This window comes from Sciurus carolinensis, chromosome 5 (genome assembly GCF_902686445.1).
Source record: "Sciurus carolinensis chromosome 5, mSciCar1.2, whole genome shotgun sequence".
In the NCBI taxonomy this organism is placed as follows: Eukaryota; Metazoa; Chordata; class Mammalia; order Rodentia; family Sciuridae; genus Sciurus; species Sciurus carolinensis.
In genome coordinates this window covers 151,717,749-151,735,242 of record NC_062217.1, presented here as the reverse complement: position 1 = coordinate 151,735,242, position 17,494 = coordinate 151,717,749, and the positions used below count along the sequence as shown (strand labels likewise).

The 17,494-nt window shown below is 44.1% G+C and overlaps 1 protein-coding gene across 5 annotated transcripts in view; it reads right to left on the bottom strand.

Moving 5' to 3' along the window:
* The window catches only part of Pdcd11 (programmed cell death 11), a 42,990-nt gene that overhangs the window by 2,045 nt on the left and 23,451 nt on the right, over positions 1-17,494 (bottom strand). For 4 of the 5 annotated variants that reach the window (XM_047554565.1, XM_047554569.1, XM_047554567.1 and 1 more), the window contains 15 exons: positions 15,783-16,324; positions 14,869-14,931; positions 11,496-11,604; positions 10,037-10,126; positions 9,730-9,832; positions 9,112-9,289; positions 5,582-5,638; positions 4,897-5,019; positions 4,568-4,690; positions 3,503-3,800; positions 3,184-3,300; positions 2,410-2,559; positions 1,923-2,173; positions 1,054-1,222; positions 334-487 (listed from right to left, as the gene is read on the bottom strand). In XM_047554565.1, the coding sequence (XP_047410521.1) occupies positions 334-487; positions 1,054-1,222; positions 1,923-2,173; positions 2,410-2,559; positions 3,184-3,300; positions 3,503-3,800; positions 4,568-4,690; positions 4,897-5,019; positions 5,582-5,638; positions 9,112-9,289; positions 9,730-9,832; positions 10,037-10,126; positions 11,496-11,604; positions 14,869-14,931; positions 15,783-16,324 (2,527 nt within the window). The remainder of the gene's footprint in view (positions 1-333; positions 488-1,053; positions 1,223-1,922; positions 2,174-2,409; positions 2,560-3,183; positions 3,301-3,502; positions 3,801-4,567; positions 4,691-4,896; positions 5,020-5,581; positions 5,639-9,111; positions 9,290-9,729; positions 9,833-10,036; positions 10,127-11,495; positions 11,605-14,868; positions 14,932-15,782; positions 16,325-17,494) is intronic. The other variant, XM_047554568.1, reaches the window with a different exon arrangement.

The following is a 17,494-nucleotide window of genomic DNA, read 5'->3' as shown; positions in this document are numbered from 1 at the left end:
ACCTAGGTTACAAGAGCAACAAAGAGGAAAAAGGACAGTGGGGTGGATTTAGAGTCAAATACACAACAAATGGGCACTACAGGATAGGTGGGGGTATGGGGTCCCAGGGGCAACAAAATAAATGCTAATTACTTTTTGATCCTCCATTTTTTGGGTTTAGCATTTGAAATGTAAGAAATATCACTGTATTCACGAGCAAATAAACAGACAGCTCTACACCCTCCACAAGGCTTTCCTCACTAAAAAGTTACCACCCTGGATAAGAAGACACCAATACCTACTGCCAGATATCAGAGAGTCTAGCATGTTCAAGAACTGGGAACAAGCACTCACGCTCCTTGGTAGGCAAGCACCCAAGGGCCCGCTGCAGCACTCGGTGACTGGCCCCAGCCTGGCTCCTCCGCAAAAGAAAGGCACCATATTTGACCCAGACAGCTTTCTCCTGCCGGAAACGCTTCAGCATCCGGTTGTACAGCTCACCAGCTTCCTATGGGAAAGAAAACATAAGCTGAGGAGTGTGATATTTCACAGGGACAACAACAAAGACAGGCTGCAGTGTTCATGGGAATCAAGACTTGGGTTCGCTGATGCCAAGTTCCACACACAGGCCTATCTCTAGAGGCCGCAGGAGAGGTGGGGTGTGCAGTGGCACAAAAGGATGGGAGTTTCCCTATTCCTCCAGCACACTTCAGGCAACTCCTGGATTAGGAGAGAAAATGTAAGAATGACAGGGGAAAAGGAGAAGGGCACAACAGGACAGAATGCCACCTTGTCGTAATGCCTCACTAAAAGCCAAGGCTTACACACCAGCATCTGCCTCCACTTCCTAAGCCATCACTTCCTTCACCTCAGTTTCCCCAAGTGGGAAGAGAGGACTCCTCTCACCTGGAAGATGAGGAAGTCAGGGCCCAAGAATCAGGCAGTGAGCCTGGGGCAGGATGGGACCTAGAATCCAGAGTTTCTTCCCTGAGGGAACTGGCCTAGCACCTCCAGGAGGGCCCTTTTGAGAGGCTCAGGGCCCTCTGCAGCTGGCCACCTGGCCGGGCCTCTTACCTGGAACTTCTCAGACTTGGTGTAGATGTCAGCCAGGTGGAGAAAGACCTTGAGAGGCTCATTGTACTGCACAGCCCGTTCGAAGACCTTGGTTAGGGACTCCTGAGAGCCATACATGTTTTCCAGGTTCAGCAGGGCCACCCACACGTTCAGCTTCTCCTGCTCCTCTCTGGAGGAACAGCAGGCAGCGCGTAAACCCAAAGAGCCCCCCAGTCCCATCTGGGATGTTGATGACCCACTTTCTCTTCCTAAGCTCCATCCATGTCCTCAGGTCCCACCCCCTGGAGCAAACACGGAGAGGCCCCATCCCCACTGCAGCTTGCATCAGGCACCTGTGCCCCTACCCAACTGCCACAACTGAAGCTCCCCGGGCTGCTGCCACCACTAGTGGAAGGAAGACTCCAGGTCACAAACTGGCCTGAGGTTTGGGTTGGAAGCACTCTTGGGTCTGATTCTCTCCCCAAAGGAAGTGAAACAAGGATAGTTGTTCTTCTTCACTAGGCTTCAGAAAATAACTCTACAGTCTGGAAAATGGCCACCTGGGTTTTTACCCAGTTATATGCAGCGTGTTTCCCCATTCTACTTCTGCTCCAAAGTGGGTACCTCATTTAAGTGTGGAGAGTCTAATGTCACCTGTAGCTATTTCGGTGAAGAGAACATAAAATATAAATGAGCAGATGTGTTTCACAGATGGCCACACCTATAAGAGAAAGCCTGGGAATCAATGAGTCCTGACACAGTCACCCAAAACTGTTAGCCTGTCAGGGAAGAAATGTCCTGTGGTGGCAAACTCTGCAGTCAGAACTTGGGCAATATAAGGCTCCCTGTCTGAAGACTCCTCCCCACGTTGAAGAAGTCAAAGCCCAGACCTGAAGGAGATGGTCTTCAGGGCTCTCTCTGCCACGGCCCGAGCCTTCTCGATCTCTGTGGCCTGCAGGTGGAAGGCCATGTACTGCAGCCACAGGATGGAGCTGTTGGGGGAGCTTAGTACTAGTCGATCAAAGTCATCTGCTGATTCCGGTTGCCGTCCAGGATCCATGAGAGCCTGCTCAATGCGGGACAGCTCTTTCTCTGCCTTCTGCTTTTCCAATTCCTTTTCCTTCTTGCTTTTCTTTTTCTGCTATGGAAAGCAGAAAAGTGAGTGAGTCATATACTCCTTGAACCCTAGGGGAGGTGCATGGTGGAAGCCATGCGTTTCCAGGGCAGTGCACCACTCTATAAATACCATGTGGCCTGAGACTGGTGCCATCCCCCCACCATCCCCACCCAGGAAGAATACCCAGGCTACGACAGGCCACAGGAGTCTGATACCAACAGGTCTCTTCTAGAAGGACAAAGTCCTGGAAAATACAGCACCGTGGCTTGATGTGGCTTCTCGTCTTCCTCGCTGTCTGAGCTCTCCCCTCGAGGTGGCAAGGCTGGGGTCAGAGAGTCGAGTCCAACATCCCAAACAAAGCCTGAAGTAAGCTGCAGCCGGGGCACATCTGCGGGCTTGGTCAGCCTCCCCTGGAAGATCACAAGTGTGAGCAAAGCACTTGGCTCCAGCAGCTCCATTCTTCTAGCCCACTGGGCAAAACAGACTCCTGCCATGCCAGAGACCCTCCCTGGCCTCCCAGCCAAGTGACACAGCCCACTGACATCAAAGCTTTCCTAGTATATCATCAAAGCAACAAATTTATAAAACATCGGTGTAAAACAACAGTACTTCTGGGACAGAGACAGGACCAAAATTCTGCGGGGGTGCGGGTGCAAACACCTGATGCCTAGAAACCCTGCTGGGAACCCCAACCCCCTCCTCTCGGCTCAAGCACCACTGCTCCACCTTCCCAGAGCAGAACAGGCTCAGAGAGGTTCAGTCTCCTCTTTGTCTGCCCACCCCTGTAATGTCATTAAGTGCCACTCAATGTGTATTAAGGTTGATTTTATGCAGCCCACCCCATGGGTTAACAGATCCCATCCTGGGACCTGATGACCAGGTGAGGAAACCCGCAGCATTCCCCCACCCCTTTGTATTTTACAGGAAAACAAGAGGTAAAGGAGGACAGGGCCTGAGGCAGCCTGGCTCTTTGCGAGGAGGCCAAGGAACCTCCCTCCCCGCATCATTTCCCTGCACCGGGTGTTGGCCTTCACCTTGGGCAGCAGCTTCACCTCTTCTACCTCCTCTTCTCCTTCCCGATAATACACTTCCATGCCACTGTCATCCTCCTCCGTCAGACCAGTCTTCTTTTGCCTCTTATTTGCTCTTTCCTAAGATGTCAGGAGGGAAAACGGGAAAATGCCCAGGTGTCTCCTCTGGCACCCAGCTGAATGTTGTCCCTCTGCTCCCCAACCACCCTGTGTCTGGCCCCATAGGCTATCCTCACTCCAGGAGAAACCTGGGCAGCTGTGGCTGGCTCCTCAAATGCTCCCTTATTCACTGAGGCGAGGTGCAGTCCTCCTGGGGACTTACCAGGCCACTCCCAGATTCCCGGCGCTCCCGCTTGTCCTGCCTCTTCACTTGTGGCCTCTGGGGCTCCCTCTTCTCTTTGCTGGGCACCTTCACCGCCTCCTGCCCCCTCTGGCTCTTCTTCTCTTTCCTTTTCTGATCCTTCTCCCTCTTTTCTCCTTTTTGGTCTTGTTCTTCAGAATCTACTCTCCTTTCCTTTTGCTTCAGAAGTGGCAGTTCCGGGGCAGCAGAAAACACGTCAGGCTTGCCAGTGTCTCTGGGGAGGAGTGACAGCTCTACCAGGTTCTTCTGGTGGTTCAGGCTGTGGCAGGGAGAGAGTGAGGGCAGAAAGTGAGGACAGCAAAAAGGCACTCCGGGCACCACAGGCAGCCCGGGCCGTCTCTCCTCACCAGCCCCGGCTCCAGGCCCTGCCCCTCCTGCTGTGGGAATACACTCAGTATTCTCAGAATGACGTGCATGTTGTACTATGCTTAGTAGAAAAATTCAGAGGCCAGTTGTGATGCCCCCTGCTCTATTCCCAATAATAGGGGCCACATCTGTTCAGGAGATTGAAGTTGGGACTTGGGCAGAAGGCCCTAAGCAAATGCCTTTTGCTCATCTGAACATGGCGAGCACTCCAACACAGGCCATTATGTTTGTTTTTTTTTGTTTGTTTGTTATTAGAGATTGAACCCAGGAGTGCTCTACCACTATCATCCCCAGCCCTTTTTATTTCACTTTGAGATAGGGTCTCACTAAATTGTCTGGGCTGGCCTTGAACTTGTGGTCCTCCTTCCTCAGCCTCTGGAGTTGTGCACCACCACACCCAGTCAAGCCACTATTATTATTATTTTATTTATTTGTTTAGTTGTAGATGGAAACATACCTTTATTTACTTATTTATTTGTATGTGGTGCTGAGGATTGAACCCAGTGCCTCATAAATGCTAGGCAAGCGCTCTACCACTGAACCACAACCCCAGCCCCAAGCCATTATATTTAATATCTGCCTGGAAATCTGCACCCAGAGAAAGGGGAATGATTTCTATTATGAAGAACACAGAGGTGGTGTGGAAGAGAAGGCATCTACCTTAGGACCTTGGCAGTGAGCAGTTTTCCTTCTGGGAGGTATTTGTTATAAAGGTCCTTATTGGGCAGGTTGCACTGGGAGATGTGTGAGTCCTGGGCCAAACCCACAACTGAGGGGCCAAGGCTGAAATGAGACAGACAGGTCCGGCAGTCATGCATACAGCAGGATCCCAGCCACACTAGTGACTCCATTTTCACAAGGACCCAAGTTATGGCAATATTTATAACAGAAGCAAACTTCTGACATTCAGCAAGATGAAGTGGGCTTTGTAAACTAGAAAACATTATCGAGCACGGTCTGAGTCCAAGCCCCAAGGCCCTCTCACTCACCCTAAGAGCACACCGTTTGGCTGGAAGGACCTCACGTATCCCCTAAGGAGCTGCCCTTCCTTAACATCCCGGATGGAATCAATCTCTGGATCTTCTACTTTGCTTTTGGTCTCTGGGTTTGTCCTAAAGGAATAAAAGGTTTATATACATATACCTTTAGCCTCTCATTCCCACCCTCCCCAATACACCTGCAATACTTTGCATATAAGAATACACCTCTGGATCTACTAGTAGGAAATACCTCCAGAGCCCAGCCTATGTTCTCCTGAAGTCCTGTCAGGCCAGGGCTGTTTGTCTAAGAAAACTGGGAGATGACGACCAAGCCAATATGAAACACTGGCCTTATATACACCCATTTCTAACCACAGAGCAAGTGGACTTTCATCCCTTTCATGCCACACTCATGCCCTACCACAGAAACCCTGGAGGCTAATCTCCATCTCCTCTCTCCTCTTGCCACCCACATTTGGATGTCTGAACTTTTCCCCAGGAATCAAGGGCCTGAGCAGACAGGGTTCTTCTTGAATGTCCCCAGCTTTTCTGGATAAGAGGTTCAGGGTATAAAGTGGATGAGCAGATAAGAAAGGTGTGAAGTCCAAAGTTCCATGTCAGATACATGTAATCGCCCTTCAGTCCTCTGACTTGAGTCTTCCTCCCTTCCTATCCCAACAATAAAGATACCCACCTAGACGATCGCAGTGACAAAGTCAATACATGGTCTCCAGTGGAGAGGACATAACATCTGGAAGGAGAGCAAAAGAGAAGTAAATACTCAATTGTTGGCATCTGTAGAAACACCAAAAGGCCTCAGCTTTCTCTCTGCAGAGGTGAACAACAGGCAAAAGAAAGGAGACATGAGACCTGGGTTCAACTTCATTCTGTTGAAAACCTGCTGAGGGATTGTGGATAAGTCACATCACGTCTCCAGACCCCAGTTTACTAGTATGACAAGTAAAAACAGCACTACCTTGTCTTCTTACCCAAGAAAGGTGTTAGGAAAAAAAAGTAAGGACGTGAAAGTCCTTTGGAAGGCTCCAAGAGCCATAATCCTCGTACAGGTGGTCCCTGACTTACAAGGAGTTTAGATTTTTTTTTTTTTTTAACTTTAAAATAGTGTGCAAGCAGTATGCACTCAGTAGAAGCCGTACTTTGAGTTTTGATCTTATCCCAGGCCAGTGATAAGCAGTAGAATGCACTCTTGTGATGTTAGGCAGCAGCAGCCAAGCCCCAGCTTCCAGCCAGTCACGAAATCAGGAGGGAAACAATGGTCTACAGTGCACTGTGTGGCTGAGCTGGATGTTTGGTAGATGAGGTGTATTCAAATGCACTTTTTTTTTTTTTTTTTTTTGGCGGTGGTGGGGATTGAACCCAGGGCCTTGTGCTTCCAAGGCAAGCACTCTACCAACTGAGCTATATCCCTAGCCCTCCTATGCATTTTTGACTTACAATATTTTCAACTCGGGATTGGGGAGATAGCTCAAAAAAAAAATATATATATATATATATATATATTTTTTTTTTTAACTTACAATGGGTTTATTGGGATAAAATCCCTCCTAAGTTGAGGTGTATGTGTTAAGAGATGAGACCAGTCCTATATTATTAGATCAAGAGTATCTGATCTTAGGAGAGTGAGTGAGAGACAGATTAACCACAAGAGACCACAACCAATCAACCAATCAACCAATCGAAGACCAATCAAAGACCCCAAAACAGCAGTTCAGAGGTGTGGATCAGTGAGGCCTGAGCAGGGGAAGTTTTGAAGAGGAAAGCAGGATTGACTCTTGTGTTTACAAACCATTTCATCCAAAATGGCAATTCGTAATCCTAAATGGTGATTTTAAAGTGTAGAATATTAGAATTAAAAAATATCTCAGCAATAATACAGTCCAATTTTTCCCACATTAGATGTCTACCTTTTACAATAGGCATCAGGGCCCTCAGAGTGGGAAAGGCCTCAACGTTAGGTAAGTAATTTGTTATCCTCATCTATAGATGAAACTACAACTTAATGCTCCTCACCAGTCTGGCTGTCACAAAAAGTATTTAAAATAAATACTTGTTAAATACCCTCATTTTGTAAACCTCAAGAAACAAACCAGAGAGGATTCTGGAGGTCTCTGGGACTTAAATGCTTTTTTTATTTTCCCAAGCCCTGGTTATTTTGGTGTTATTTACATCTGCTAGGTGGTTGAAAATTTAAGCGGGTACCAGTAGCTGGGACACTTGAGATGGGAGAGGCAATGACTATTTTCCAGTCTCTGCCTCCTGAAGGCACCTGTTCTACTCCTCGTCAACTTTATTATATTAAGCTACAATCTGCCTCTTCAACACCTCTCTATTTCAAGCTATAAAAGAATCTTAAACTCTAAATGAGGTATGTTCATTTTAGGGCATATAAAATAGTTCATAAAAACCCCTCTAACCCAACCCCAAAAGCCTACTATACTTTTACAGAAAACACCTACAGGTCAGTTTTTCAAATCAAAAATATGTGTCAAATAAAAATGAACAAGTGACCTAGACAAGCAAAAGAGAGAATGTAAATAGTCAATAGAAATGATCAATATGAAAAATGGAAATTAAAGAAACATTGACTTCTTCAAATTTTTAAAAATTTTTTTCATTTGTAGATGGACATAATATCTTTATTTTTATGTGGGACTGAAGATGGAACCCAGTGCCTCACATGTGCGAGGCAAGTACTCTACCACTGAGTTAAAGCCCCAGCACCTTTTTAAATTTTTGAATGCCTAGTGTTTCCTGTGCTACTTTTTTTTTTGTTATTATCATCACAGTCTTTGCATTGAGATTGATAGCAATGCTTTTTCTTTCCCCAAGACCTCAAATTCTGCTTATCCGATAGCTATGATAAAAATTAAGAATATTTGGGGTTCTGCTGGGCGCAGTGACACATGACTCTAATTCCAGAGGCTTAGGACGCTGAGGCAGGAGGATCATGAGTTCAAAGCCAGCCTCAGCAAAAGTGAGGTGCTAAGCAACTCAGTGAGACCCTGTCTCTAAATAAAATACAAAATAGGGCTGGGGATGTGGTTCAGTGGTCGAGTGCCACTGAGTTCAATCCTCGGTATCAAAACAAAAAAAAGGGGGGCTGGGGAGATAGCTCAGTCGGTAGAGTGCTTGCCTTGCAAGCACAAGGCCCTGGGCTCAATCCCCAGCCCCGCCAAAAAAAAAAAAAAGGAATATCCAGGGTTCTGGATACAGTGGCACACACCACACACAGGATTCCACGTTTGAGGACAGCCTGAACCCAGCAACTTACAAGACTCTATCTCAAAATAAAAAATAAAAAGGGTTGGAAATGTAGCTCAGTGGTAGAGATCATGCATGCCTGGCATTAGTGAGTTCCTGGATTCAAAACCTGGGAAGGAAGGGAGGAAGAGAATATCCAGTTTCACATCCAGTAGGGATGTGAAAAAGAGTCATAAAATGCATACTGTTAATGTGGATATAAGCTGGCATAATCCTTTAAAAAATTTGCCAAAATGCATAGTATTTGATCTATTATTTTCACTTCTAAGAATTTATTTCCAAGATATATTTGCACTACTATCCCAAACATATATACAAAGACATTCACTTCAACATTACTGCTTATTAACAGAGAACGGGTTAGTTTTTTTTTTTTTTTTTTTTTGGTACTGGGGATTGAACCCAGGGATGCTTAACCACTGAGCCACATCCCGAGCCCTTTTTAATGTTTTATTTAAAGACAGGTCTCACTGAGTTGCTTAGGGCCTTGCTAAGTTGCTGAAGCTGGCTTTGAACTCATGATCCTCCTGCCTCAGCCTCCCAAGCCACTGGGATTACAGGTGTGCACCACTGTGCCTGGCTCTCTTTAGATAAATTTTGATAAGAAACAGGTAATGAATACTAAACAAATATTAAAAATAAGGTAACAGAATAAGGTAGATTTAAATATATTAGCAAGGAAAAGAAGTTGCAAAACAGTATATGAAATTAAACTCTATAAAGGAAAATTATATCACATGTATGTTAAAGTGTGGAAGGGTTAGACACCAAAGTGTATAATGGTAAAAACTGGTGGAGATAGAAGTGATAGAAATTTGCATTTTCTATTTTTTTATATACTTTTTTTTTCCAGGACCAAATCATGTATTACTTCTACAAAAGAAAAAAGAAAAATCCACCAATTCCACAGAGAGATGAAAAGAGGAAGGAAACATGGCATACCTGACAACTTTCTGGGGAACGAAGTCCTCTAGGGGTGTCTCAGAGTAGGAGTCACTCACGTGAAATATACTGACCTTCCCCACCCTCCCAAAGGGGAAAGAGACAGTCAGCCCCTCATTGGGTGTCACCTTCACCACTCGGCCCATGGCCACTTCTCCTTTCTCAAGCCTGTGAGGACCTGGTGAGAGAAGGAACTGGACTGAGGGAAGAAAACACTGGAATGCTATTCCACCACAGGCTGGGGGAAGTGGACGCTGCCCAGACCTGGGGCTTCCATGCTGAATAGACCAAAAGGATCATGAAGACCCAGCTCACCACACTATATAGCCAAGAATCCCAGAATCCCTACAGGGTGGACAACTCTTTCTGAGGGACTTGAAATAACAACTGTAGGTAAAAGTACTCAGGCAGTGGTAAAGTCACACAGCCCAGAGAGAAAAGTTCTAAGAGAAAATCTTCCGAGAACATATCACACCTGACTTTACCCAGATTGCAATACTGAAGGCATCCTTCAACCTGGGCAATAACTGAGGACCCACTTCCCCTCCCTTCTTCTCCCCTTTCTTGCCCCTTGCTCCCCTTCCCTTCCCTGGCCAAGGCACCACTCCATCCCCACACCTATGAGTGAGAGGCACAAGAAGGCCTTGGAGGAATCTGGGCCAACCACGGTGGCCCTCAAGGCCTGTCCAATCTGGAACTTCTTATCTGGATGTTTCAGAACCTGAAAGGATAAAAAAACTCCTCTGATGCTTCAAGAAATGCCTGTCATTTATCTAAAACCCTAACATTTAAATTTCTATAGCAAGTATCTCCCAAATCAATTCCTAAATAAGTACAGGGTTCCATGTACCCAATGGGAACACACAACAGACAGTCAAGTTTGGGGAACCTGGGCCGCTTCTCCAGAGATCTGGTGCACACTGACCTTGAAGCTAAGAGAAGTGAGCAACAAGGGAATTCTCCCCCGGATGTCTGGTGCAATTTCCACCTCAAGCCATTTCTTAACCACATTGTACTGGGGGAAAAAACAGAAGTTATGAGACAAGATAGATACAATCATCCCTTCTTTCCCCTACTCTCTCTTAAAACCACAAGGCTAAAAAGGCCCTTATCCTGCACTTTCCCAAAGAACAGGAATCCAGTTCTCTACCCCATTAGCCTGACCCAACCTCCACTTCTCTCTCACAGGCTTCACCCAGGGCCTACCAGAGCCTTGGCTAGTCTAGCAGAACATAGATCCCTCCTTGGCTTCTCAGTTCAGGCAAATAAGGACATCAGAGATACCTTCATGCCTCAGGACCAATCCCACCAACCTCTCTACCTTGATCCACGATTGGCTGTGCCCACTCATTGTTAATTATCTCCACAGGTCAACATCTTATTTATAAATCAATTTAGATTTGATTCTTCACTGTTTACCGTGCTCTGCCCTAAACACACACTCCAAGGTTCAAATCAATACAGTAAACCATTTAACAAGAAGCCACTATGCACAGAGTATTATGATAAATAAAAGCCAGACTTTGCCTTCGAGGAAACTGGGGTCTGAGCAGTAAGCTGAAAGAGTATGTAAATAATGGAGCCATAAGGGATACACAGAAAGTACAACACTATAGAAATACTGAGAATGAGTAATCAAGAAAAGTACTCTGTGCTGAACCCTGAAGGGTAGTAGGCAACAGGAAGAGAGTACTCAAGGTATAGAAACCATCACGTGTATAGGAAGAAAAAAGACAGGGAGATTTTCAGAGACGGGTACACAAGGTGCATAAGGTCAGCTCAGGAAGAGCATTATGCTCTATTGAAGGAATACAGGGTTTATGGTTATCTACAGGTAGTAGACAACTAAAGAGATCAAGCATCAGTGACATGCTCAGATGCTTATGGAAGAGGATCTGGCAACTAAGAGGAGTTATCCCTCAAGGTCAAGTCTGGTTCCATTTTCTAGCTCCAACTAATATGAGTCACACTGATCTTCCCTTTCTGGAATTCCTATTCCACTTGGGGTTAGAACACATAACCTGGCACCTGATTACACACTGCTTTGCACTACAGGAGAACTTTATGAAAGGCAAGAATATAAACCCAGTGCTACACTTATTTCAAATATTTCCCTATGATCTATCTTTCTTTCCATTTATACAATTAATTATAAACATGGTGAATTGTGAAGTACTTGATAACTATTTCAAAAAACATAATTTACTTCCCTGATCAGATCAGAAGTTTTCTAGGAACAGAGGTCAAATGTCATCTCCTACAAGCTCAGCATGGTAGCAAATACAGAATCAAATGCCCAGTGCTAATGCCCTCTGTCTCCAGCTTTCACCCTTTTTCCTTCTGAAAGACAGATGACCTCACATTGCAGGGCAGCAATTACTCACTCTCTTTAAGAAGCAAGTCACAGTCTGACCAGCATGGTACTGCTTAATCTTCTCCAGGGGGCTGACAGAAAAAGTGTTAAGGGCAGTGTGGCCATCCTCCTCCAGCTCACTGTTTGCAGAAAGGAAATGAAAAACATAAAACAAAGGAGCCACAGATTAATTGCAGAGGATTACCCTACTTTACCTATCCTCCAAAGCTGATTCTCTCCTTAAAAGGAAATCCTCACAATACTGACCCCAGGGCTAATCTTTTCTATGTCATTCACATAGGCATGAACCAGTCTATAACAATTTGTATGAACTTAGTTAATAAAACTTTTACTTCTTTCATAGAACTTTAACTTTTGCTTTACAATTTGCAGAACAGTGTTCACAAAAAATCTCAATGAACTTCACAATAATCTCATAATGAATTACACAGGGTAGATATTAAACCTGTTGTACGTTACTGAACTAGGAGTTGAAGTCAACACTTGACTCAAAACCAGAACTTGGACCCTCTGCTACACTGCCACTATTCTCTCTTCTTCAACAAAGCAAAAAATGCATGTGATATGAAAGTGACTAGTCCAAAAATCACTTCCCCCCCAAAATAATGAAGTGCTACCCCTGCTTATCTATACAAATAATTTCTTAAAAACAAACAAACCGAAAAAAAAAAAAAAAAACTCATAATAAAATGGTACCAGTAATGCTGGGAAAAATGCAAAACATAACTGCAAGTGCTGGTGAATGTAGAAAATGGTCCCTTCCTATACTAAAGTTGCAAAGGCACATATTCTGTGGCCCACTAATTCCACCCAAGAGAAATTCTTACATGTACACCCAATAGAACAAGTTCAAGGTAGTTCACTATGGCAAAAATTTTAATATTTTTCTATAATTTAAATAAAAATTGGAAACCCCAAATGTAATCCATAAGTTTGAGAATGTGTATAGTTTGGCACAGTCACAGGACAGGCTACTACTTTATCTACAAACACAAAAATGGGTAGATATCAAAAACAAAATTGACTGAAATAAAGAAAGTAAAAATAAGTACTGCATACCACTTATGTAAACTGATTTAAAAAAAAAAAAAAACAATTAAAAGGGCTGGGGATATAGCTCAGTTGGCAGAGTGCTTGCCTTGTAAGCACAAGGCCCTGGGTTCAATCCCCAGCACCGCCAAAAAAAAAAAAAAAATCAATTAAATGTTTTTCATCCTGACTTCCAAATATTTATTTCAAAACATAAACAAAGGGCTAGGTGTAGTGGTGCATACCTGTAATCCCAGCACTGAGGGATTGGCAGGAAGATTGCAAGTCTGAGGCCAGCCTCAGCAACTCAGTGAGGCCCTCAGAAACTCAGAGACACCCTCTCTCAAAATAAAATATAAAGGGCTGGGGTTGTAGTTTAGTGGCAGAGTGCTTGCCTAGCCTGCGTGAGGCACTGGGTTCAATCCTTAGAACTACATAAAAATAAATAAATAAAATAATTATCAAAAAATAAAAAGGGCTGTGATGTGGCTCCAGTGGTAGAATGTCCGGGTTCAATCCCCAGTACCAAAAACATAAGTATTAGGGGAATACCACTATTATGTTCACACCATATTTCTCAGGGCCCCTGAGATAAGTCACAATACAACATAGCTGCATGGAGGAGGTGGAAGTCCTGGGATCTATCTGTTGTTATAAATCTGCATCTCCTGTCTCTTCAATAAATCCACTCATTTCCTGGCTTGGCCTGCTCTGCTACAGCCAGGCACTGCCACTCTGGTTTATACCACAGTCTCCCAGGATAAGAGGGTAGACTAGTGACAACAGTATTGATGACCCTAACCCTGACAAGCACTCTCAGGCACAGTGTGACTTCCCATAAAGTTCAATAACTTATCCCCAGCAGTATCTATTAGTTTAAGATATACACCCTTAGTTTGAATAAACTATTTGACTTTAACACTAATTATGGATCCAATTAAAATACAACATCACAGCTCAAAGGTGAAGATGTGCAGACTAAAACCACTAACGTGATGAAGTTTCTTTAATTTCACAATGACTAGAGGGGACATATCCATGGAGTAAACAAATAGAAATGTGGTTCATTCATCAAATCTCATTATTCTAAAACCACAGGTCTGACTCTAAAGTTCCTAAAGTACAGTCAGTACAGGACTCAATGTCCCAGGAATGTTTCCATTATTTCAGGCGCAAGGCCTCTCATGAGTATCAGTTTTCTATGCTGATCTCTTCAAGATGCTGAGCAGACCTTCCTCTTTGGAAGTCACCTTGCAGTTCCTTCTGTAACAGCCCTAGATGCATAAGGCACCGAGGATGGCTCCCAGAGGCCTCACACATGCTAAACAAGCATTCTATCACTGAGCCACATTCCCAGCCCTTTTAATTTTTCGAGACAGCCTCACTAAGCTGCTGAGACTGGCCTCAACCTTGCATTCATCTTCGGCCTCCCTGCACAGTCTTTCTCATTACTGTGTGCATCTAGCTTCATTCACTGATAGCCTATCAATTCTAAGAGGTTGGTTTCTTTTATGGAGGAAACAGAAGCAGACCCACCCACGGATCAAAATGCTTAAGATCCTCTGAGAAAAGAGGATCCCAGACAAACAGGATCTACCATTACATGGTGCTACTAGCTCTCCTACCCACTCCTCCAAATCTCAAATCTCTAATAATCACCAGTCTCTGCAGAATCCACCAGAAAATAACCTAAAATTCCACCTTCACTGTCAACAAGCAGTAGTCCAAGCCAAAAGAATAGGTATTCTTGGTTAGATGTTTATTTAGGGAAATTACTGAGTTGTAGAAAATTGGGTTGAGAACAGAAATGTCTGTTTTTGCAACATGCTGACAAATAGAACTGCAATCAGTCTTTAAATTGATACTTAAATCCTCTACACAGCTTTTACATTAATTTTCAAATAATTCCTCTAATTAGCCCTAGGAGAGCCTAAATAAATATGTAGTCAGGGGCTAGGGATGCAGTTTGGGGTAGAGCAAGAGGACCTAGACTTGATCCTCAGCACCAAAAAAAACCCAAAATATGTAGCCAAGAATATATATTCTTTCAGTATGGACTACTGTTTGGTGATAAGAAGCTGAGTGATAATTTTAGGTCATATTCCAGTATATTCTGCAGACAGTAGTGTTTCACAGGATATATGGGAGTGGGTGAAGGGGTCAGGAATTAGTAGACCCATGTAGTAGTGGATCTAGTTTGTCTGGGATCATTTTCTTCTCCCTACCACAGAAATAAAGTAACCTGGACAGTGATAAGCAAAATAAGGCAGAATCAAGATGAGAACTTAGGATTCCTGATTTCAGAGCTCAAAGCTCTTTCCATAATAGGACTGTGCCACTAGGGTCCCCCTCACCTTGGCCGAACACTCAGCTCCGGGATAGTTCGAATAAATCTGGGGTGACTGATTGGGAGAAACCTAGAGAAACAAATAAATCAAATCACTTCTCTTGTTCTCTGTAACACAGTGATTTGGAAATCAAGACTTCTGCCTACTCCACCCCAAACCACACCTAAATCACCACCCTACTGCACCACCACTGACGGAAATGTGTCAGTCAGAGGGTTTCCACTCTTACCCCTTGCAGTAAATGATAAGGAGATGGTTTGGCTCATCTTTTAGGACTGGCATAATAGATCTTGAAAAGAACATTCCTAACTCCTTTATTCTAGAAACAAGGAAACTGAGGTCTAAAGAGAATAAGTGACTTACTGAATATCCCACTTAATTCCTGAAATTAACATGCAAACTACTGACCAGATTTTGAATTCTTTTTTTAACTTTTCTTGTTATAGCATGAATTTCCATTACAACAACATACGCTGTAACGAGATTTAAAGTAAGTGTAATTAAGGTGTGAGGTAGAGGATGGATTATGCTGATGTATACTGAGCAACAGTCATGAGCCATGTACCTACTAGGCACACAGCACATGTTATCTCTTTCAGTCTTCCCAACAGCCCTACAAGGTGATAGTTACCATTACTCTCACTTTACAAACAAAAGAAATAAAATTCAGAGTAATTGCTAGCACATGGGTATGGTCAATCTGGAATCCAAACGCAGAGATTGAGTCAAAACCCACACTTTCTTAGCCATCACTCTATATTTTTAAAGTTATCACGCTAAAGAATTCTTTGGTGAATGCCTCTCTGTTAACTAAAAGAGAATCAGACTTACAACTTTTTAAAATCTGCTTATATTCCTATACTCCTTCTCTCCTAATTATGACAACCTCCCCTCAAAGCCAGCCCACCAAGCCTCCATACTTAAAAGTCTTCACATCTCGTCCACCAATCACTCGGGCAGTGACTGTCTTCCCAACTTTCAGCTTGGTAGTAGGAGAGGTGCCCACTGGAACATCATCTAGGATGTGGGAGGCATGGATACAGCCAACAATGCCATCTTCCAGAGTCACAACCACATGGGTGGGCTTAACAGACTTGATGGTTCCAGTGACCATGTCCCCGATAGCAAGGGTGTGCTTCTTTTTAGTCCCTACAGTCAGAGCTGGATCCCCCTCCTCATCCTCATCAATTGGCTCAGAATCCTTCCTCGTCTCTCTCATGGTCCTCTTGGCAGCTGGTCCCTCAACAGCCAGAAGAAGACCAGTCACTCCTGGTTCTGTGGTCTTGAGAGTTAGGCAGACACCCTGTCCCACCTGCAATTTCTCTGAGTCAAAGCGGAAGGTGTCATTGAGGTGAGAGGTCAGAGAGAAAGCTACCAGGTGGCCAGTCTCTACTAAGGAGGCCACAGCAAAGGACTCCTCCAGGTGTTGCACAATTGCCTGGTGTTTGCTGCCTTTCTTCAGCTGGAAGAGAGAGAAAAGCAATCATCCCCACTTGCCTTACACAGCACCCTCACTTGTTCTCGGCCTCACCAAGTAAGCCTGGAGAAACCCTCTGGTGTCCAGGTGATTGAGCTGTAACCAACTAACCTTCCCTTCCCAAACCTGGCTTTCCTTACCTGAGTACTCAATTCACAGAACCTCATCAGAATCACCTGGATTTCATTTCTGTTTTGAATTCAAATTTCTTGGCCCTATCCTAGAACTACTTAATTCTGAAATTTAGAAGTTATTTAGGCAATTCTGAAGCACAGTCAGGTGATCTCTTGGTGGCTCTTTGGCCTTAAGACACGGTGGGTCCTGACTCTCAGTCCATGGCTCTCCTACATGTTCACTACTTCCATCATTCAGTCAGCAGTCATTACTGAGAGATCACTGTGCACAAGGCACCCAGCCCAACTTTCCTCAAAATCCCAGTTGTAACTCAGAAGGCTAAGGCAGCAGGATCTTAAGTTTGAGACCAGCCTCAGCAACTTACTAAAACCCTAAGCAACTCAGCAAGACCCTGTCTCAAAATAAAAAAATAAAAAACTGGGGACTTAGCTCAGTGATTGCGTGCCCCTAGGTTCAATTCCCAGTATCACAGTATTGCCCACCATTCTCCCTTTGTCTCTCCTGAAGTTTGAAAACTATAAGTAGCTCAAGGTTAAGGATTATATCTAGTTAATGCTTTGTACCAAACTCTATGCAATTAGGTGCTTTGGATGATGAACAAATATGGGTTGCACATTCCTAATCAGAAAATCTAAAACGCCAAATGCTCCAAAATCCAAAACTTTTGAGTCATATCAGTACTCAGTTAGTGAAGACTATGAAAATATTCCCAAATCTGAAAAACTCTGAAATCTGAACTTGTCTAAAGTCTTTTGAATAAAGGATACTCAACCTGCCCATTCGTCACCAGAGGAAAATACTACTAATTTTCAGATTTCCCTCAAACACTCTCTCTTTTTTTTTTTTTTTTTTTTGTGGGGGGGTGGTGGTGGCGGCGGTGGTTGCTGGGATTGAACCCAGGGCCTTCTGCATGCGAGGCAAGCATTCTACCAACTGAGTTATATCCCAGCTCTCAAATGCTTTCTTACATCACACAAAAGCATAGTATAAGAGGTACACCAGAAGTAAAGATGTGCGGCC